Source organism: Thecamonas trahens (assembly GCF_000142905.1).
Source record: "Thecamonas trahens ATCC 50062 unplaced genomic scaffold supercont1.16, whole genome shotgun sequence".
NCBI lineage: Eukaryota > Apusomonadida > Apusomonadidae > Thecamonas > Thecamonas trahens.
This window is the reverse complement of record NW_013657664.1, coordinates 77,098-82,173: the sequence shown is the minus strand read 5'-3', so window position 1 is coordinate 82,173 and position 5,076 is coordinate 77,098. Positions and strand designations below refer to the sequence as shown.

Here is a 5,076-nt window from a genome sequence, read left to right as displayed (position 1 = left end):
GGCGGGCGGCGGGCGGCTGGCGGCAGGCGGCGGGCGGCGGGCGGCGGGCGGTGGGCGGTAAGCGGTGGCCATTCATTTCCAGCAGCTGACCGAATGGCGGCGCCAAAGGGGGAAAGCGCGCCAAAGAGCCACACCAGGCACACGGCCACTACTACACTCCCACTCTCCACGGCCACACCCACCCACCCAGCCACATACACACACATACATAGACATAGACATACTTTGTCGCTCTTCTCTTGTCTATGTCGTCACGGCCAGGAGCCACCCCACGTGGCCTGCTTCGGGCCATGGCCATGACCGCTACCCCAGGCGCCCGACACACGCCTACTCGCAGCGGGGCATCGACGACTTCCTCTTCCACAGCCTCGACAGGCTTGACAGGCTCGACAACAAGGACAGCTTTGCATGGTTTGCCCCGGCCTCCAGCATCGGCCGGCCGGACGTTTGCCACGCCCTCGGCCGACAGGCTGGCCAGCGCCAGGGTCTCGGCCCGCATGGGCGGCTCGGCCTCGCGGAGAGCGTCATCGGTGGCCGTCAAGGGTGGCGACACGCCGCGAACTATGCTCGTCAAGACAGCCATGGCTCTGGCTATGCCGTCGCCGGCAAGTGGCGGCGGAAGCGCAAGTGCTACGGGCGCTAGTGAGAACCTCCCGCCGCGGCAGAACGGCGCGCCGTCGTCCGGCCCGTACACCTCCATCCGCTCGCTCCCGGCCATGAACAGGGCTCACAACGGGGGCATCACCCCGCGCTCACTGCTGGTCCGCACCGCTGAAGCGCTGCTGGCGAGCGGCGGGTCCGACGGTGCGCCGGCGCCGGTGGCGTCGTCGGCCCCGTTTGTGGCCCCGATGCTCGCCGGCAAAGTCGGCGCCATCCGCCCGCGCCCAGCCGTCAACGCCACCCCAAAGTCGCTGCTCCAAATGGTGGCCATGACGGCGACGCCTGGCGAGGATCTGACACCCTCACGCAAGCGGAGCCTGACCGCCCCGTCCGACGCCGGCGCCGCCAAAAAGCCGCGAACCCTGGCCGCAGGCGCAGACCTCGTTGCCGCCGAGTTCGACGATGACGCTGGCTGGGAGGACCACACCGCGTACCAGGCCGCTGGCGACGTGCTCGGCGACTCGCCTGAGCCGCCGCTCCGTCCGGCGTCAGCAGTTCCGGCGCGGGTCCGTCCACGCGCTGGCGACCGCCCCGAGGGCATGCCCTTCACCCCGCCGCGCCCGCTCACCCCAGTCGACGTGACTAAGGGCAAAACGCCGGCGTTTGCCAAGCACCGCCCATCGGCGCCCCAAGTTCCGGTCCGTGCCACAGGCCTCCGCGTTGCACGACGCAACAAGGCCGACGCCGCCTCTCGCTCCGCTGTCGAGGAGCTCATGGCAGACCTCGGCATCGGCCTCCCACCCAAGACCCCTGCGCCGCGCGCAGCCTCGGGCAAGCCACTTCCCTCTCTGCCGCGGACCACCATCAAGGTCCTCTTTGAGCGCTACCTCGGCTCGACCATCGACCAGGCCGCCGCCAAGACCCTGCTCGCCGGCTCGTACGAGTACCTCGAGCAGCTTGCCGAAGGCCTCAACGCGTATGGCTCGCACTCGGGCAACGGCGCGTCTGTCAAGCTCCGCGAGGAGCGCGTCAAGAACATGCTCATCGCTCAGGGCCTTGCGCCGTCGCACGATGCCATCAACGACCTCATCCGCGAGTATCTCCCGCTCGAGATGGCCGAGCAGCTCATCCCCGTCGCCCGCGCCACCCCGGGCTCACTAGACGATGTCTAACCGCCAGCCTCTGCTAAAGCCTGCCTTTAACTGCCCCCAGCCTCGCCCTTGCCCTTGCCCTTGCCCTTGCCCTTGCGCGCACGCCAGCGCTTTTTTTTGGCCCGCCCGCGCGCCGGCTTGGCAGTCAGCGCCGGGCACTCGAGATTGTGGCGGGCGCAGAGCTCGCGGACCTCGGCCTCGGTGATGTGCGGAAAGACGCAGTCGTCGCGGGCACACGATCCGGTCCGCGCGTAGTAGTGGCAGCAGTCGACAAAGCGCGAGCCGTCCGGCCGGATCTTGATTGCCGCTCGCTTCGAGTCGAGTCGCTCGTCGACAGGGAATGTGTCCTCGATGGCCGAGCCGTTCTGCCAGAGCGGCTTGATGTACGGCACCGACGACCGTGATCCGGCCAGTGCCACGTGGATGGCTCCCTGAAGCGATTGCGGCCCGTCGTCATCGCCGACAAGGATGGCCGCCGACGCGTGTCGGTGCGCGTGCGAGATGATGCACCGACCCTGTGGCGACCGCGCCACCTTGCCCAGCACAGCCGCCACCAGAGCGCATGCCGCGCCAAAGCTCTCGACCGACGCCACCAACGACGCGTCGACCGGCTCAGTTGCCTCGACGGTGTTGGACGACGGCGCAATGTGTGCGAGTGAGACCCGGCCGCTCCCGCGGGTGAGCGAGTGCACGATGAGCTTGATCGCCGCTGTCGGCTCCATGTGCTCCCACGCGTTTGGTCGCAGGTACTCGAGCTTGACCGCAGCGCCCAGAACAGCTTCGGGTGTCGCCGGATCGAGGCCGAGGCAGCGGCTGCGGACAACCATCCGCAGTGATCCGAGCCGCCATCCCGAGTACCGGAAGTGAACAACTGGCTCAATGTTCGCTGCTAGCAGGCTCTCGTACGCACCCTCAAAGTACATCTGGTTGAGTGTCCTCGGATGGAGCTTGTCCACCGATGCGGGCAGGGCTGGTGGATCGACAAAGGCCACGCCGGCAGCGTCAACCACTACAGGCAGCGTCCACGCCGGATCGCGGTTGGGCGTGGCCACGCCAAACAGCGTCTCTAGCGTCTCAGCGTCAATGACCACGTCGGCCTCAAACGCCGCCGCTGCGCCCTCCGCCTCGGTATCAAGCGAGATCGGCGGCAGAATCCGCGGCGCGCCGTCGCTCGCGTGCCACGGCATGGGCAGCGGGTCGTTCTTGCCCATCGCAAAGGTGTACGGCCGATCGAGGTGGGTGAGCTCCCTCAGCGGAGGCCCCTTCTTGCCAGTTCGGGCTGTACACACTCAAAGCTAGCCTCGCCGGTGTCCGGTCCGGCCTTGCGCCCGAGATACACCGTCTCGCCCGCCGAGTACCGCACCGATGCTGGGTACCACTCGGCCTGCGCGGCGGCTCTGGCGGCCAGATAGCTGGCCATGGTCGACCGGACGTGCGGATGCAGGATGTTGTACCGGCCAGCATGGGCATACACTTGCTCCATGACCTTGCGGAACGCTGCCTGCTCGCGCTCGACCACAGGATGAAGAGCAGCGATGGCAGCGAGCGCGTCTTGGCGGGTTGGATCCTCCCGGAGAGCAGCCAGAGCGCCAAGATAGCTTTCATGCTCGGATCGCGAGAGCGCAGAGACTCGTCCACCCGTTGCCATGGCCAATCGCTCCTCAATGCGGCTCTGACTCGTGGCAGAGTCAGCCGGCATTCTGCTCTCGGAAGTCGATCCGAGCCCATCCTGACTTGGGCCAGCTCTACTCGCTCGGGCCACGGTCTCTACATTGTCGTCAGAGTCAGAGTCTCGGTTGGGGACATAGCTTGGCTTGGGAAATGCTTGACTTGATGCTGTCGGTATGTGGTACGTGACAGAGAACCTGGCCAGGTCCTCGGCATCGACTTCCATCTCGGCTGAGAGTCGGTGCGACGAGTGGCAGGCGGCGGTCGGCGTTTGGGGGGGGGGGGGGGGGGGGGTACAGAGTTGGGTGAGGGGAATGCGAAGAGAGAGAGTAGGCGTGGGGTTTCTGGGTGATGGCAGGCGATGGGCTTCTTGGGATGCGATCGAATTGGGGAGGGGGGGGAGGGCGGGGTTTGCATGCTCGATCTCGATCTCGATCTCGATCTCGTCCTCAGTAGTTGTACAGACGGACGACATCAGAGGGCTTGGTCGGCGCGCGGCAGGTCGGGCAGCAAGCGTCCGAGGCGGTAAACTGGATAAGGCAGTCCCAGCAAGCGACGTGACCGCAGAGCGTGGCTGAGACGTTGTGCGACATGTCCTCAAAGCAGATGGGACAGTCGATTTCGGGGGCGAGCAGCTGTGCGCCACGCACATGCTCACTGTCGTCGGTCGACTCGCCGGCCGGCGGTGTGGCGAGCGTGCGGAGGGCAGAGACAAGGTCGATGGCCGGCGGGATGGCGTGGAGGACCGCCATGCCGACGTAGCCCTGGTTGCGAGTTCGGGCCAGATGCGAGGTCGAGGGCGCCACATCAGCGTGGACAATGCCCAAGAGCCGGTCAGCGATCGAAGCGTACGAGCCGACGGCAAAGAACCAGGCCTCGTGGAGAGCGATGACCGCGGCGGCGAGGCGCTGGATCAGCGGCCAGTGGCGATCGACCCAGGCGCCGATCAAGCGTGCCACTGCAGCTCGGACGTCGGCGCGAGCCACCAGCAGCGGTGCTACGATCTTGAGCAGCAACGCCAGCCACATGCGCACCAGCGGCACGTCCGACGGCGCCCACTTGATGGAGCCATTCGCCGCGCGGACGCGACCAGGAGCCGAGAGCGGACCAGCCGCCGGAACGATGCCTTCAAGAGGCGCCGAGCTCCGCGTCGCCAGCACATAACCATACTCTTCGCCGACCGATGGCTGGCAAAGACCCTTTGTCAGACCATAGTACACCAGCGATGCGACGAGCGAGACGGTCCCAGCCGCCGCTTCGCTCGCTCTTCCGCCGACCATGCCACGGACCAGCTCCTCCAACCGTCCACGCAGCTCAGATACATGCTGTCCGTCCTTTTGTCTGGCGCGAAGAACCCTCTCAGGAGCCGCTACGTGGAACATCTCCCCGGGTGTCGTCATAGACAGATGTGGTGGATTTACTGCACGGTAGGGAGGGAGGAGGGAGAGGGGGGGGGAAGGGAGGGGGAGGGGGGGAGGGGGGGAGGGGGACATGGGGGATGCGGGATGGGGGAAGGGAGGACGTATGGGCATTGCTCAATGATATTTAGATATGCTGTACATGGCAGTGAAGCATGCAATTTCATCTCATCCCATCAACACCACCATGGCCATTCCCGATCTCTATGCCCATGCCAGATCCCCCCACCGAGGCGAGC

General features: G+C 66.3%; 3 protein-coding genes across 3 annotated transcripts; 1 reads left to right on the top strand and 2 right to left on the bottom strand.

The window, feature by feature from the left end:
* Positions 1 to 497: 497 nt before the first annotated feature.
* On the top strand, positions 498 to 1,787 carry AMSG_03905 (uncharacterized protein; the record flags this gene model as incomplete). The annotated part of the gene is made up of 1 exon (XM_013903704.1): positions 498 to 1,787. The coding sequence occupies one exon, from the start codon at positions 498 to 500 to the stop codon at positions 1,770 to 1,772; it is 1,275 nt and encodes a 424-aa protein (XP_013759158.1). The 3' UTR covers positions 1,773 to 1,787.
* Positions 1,788 to 1,798: 11 nt separating this feature from the next.
* Positions 1,799 to 3,399, bottom strand: AMSG_03904 (uncharacterized protein; the record flags this gene model as incomplete). Its single annotated transcript, XM_013903703.1, has 2 exons — positions 1,799 to 2,995; positions 3,037 to 3,399. 2 exons carry the CDS (start codon positions 3,397 to 3,399, stop codon positions 1,799 to 1,801), a joined length of 1,560 nt encoding a protein of 519 aa, XP_013759157.1.
* Positions 3,400 to 3,868: 469 nt separating this feature from the next.
* On the bottom strand, positions 3,869 to 4,819 carry AMSG_03903 (uncharacterized protein; the record flags this gene model as incomplete). The annotated part of the gene is made up of 1 exon (XM_013903702.1): positions 3,869 to 4,819. The coding sequence occupies one exon, from the start codon at positions 4,817 to 4,819 to the stop codon at positions 3,869 to 3,871; it is 951 nt and encodes a 316-aa protein (XP_013759156.1).
* Between the last annotated feature and the right edge of the window lie 257 nt (positions 4,820 to 5,076).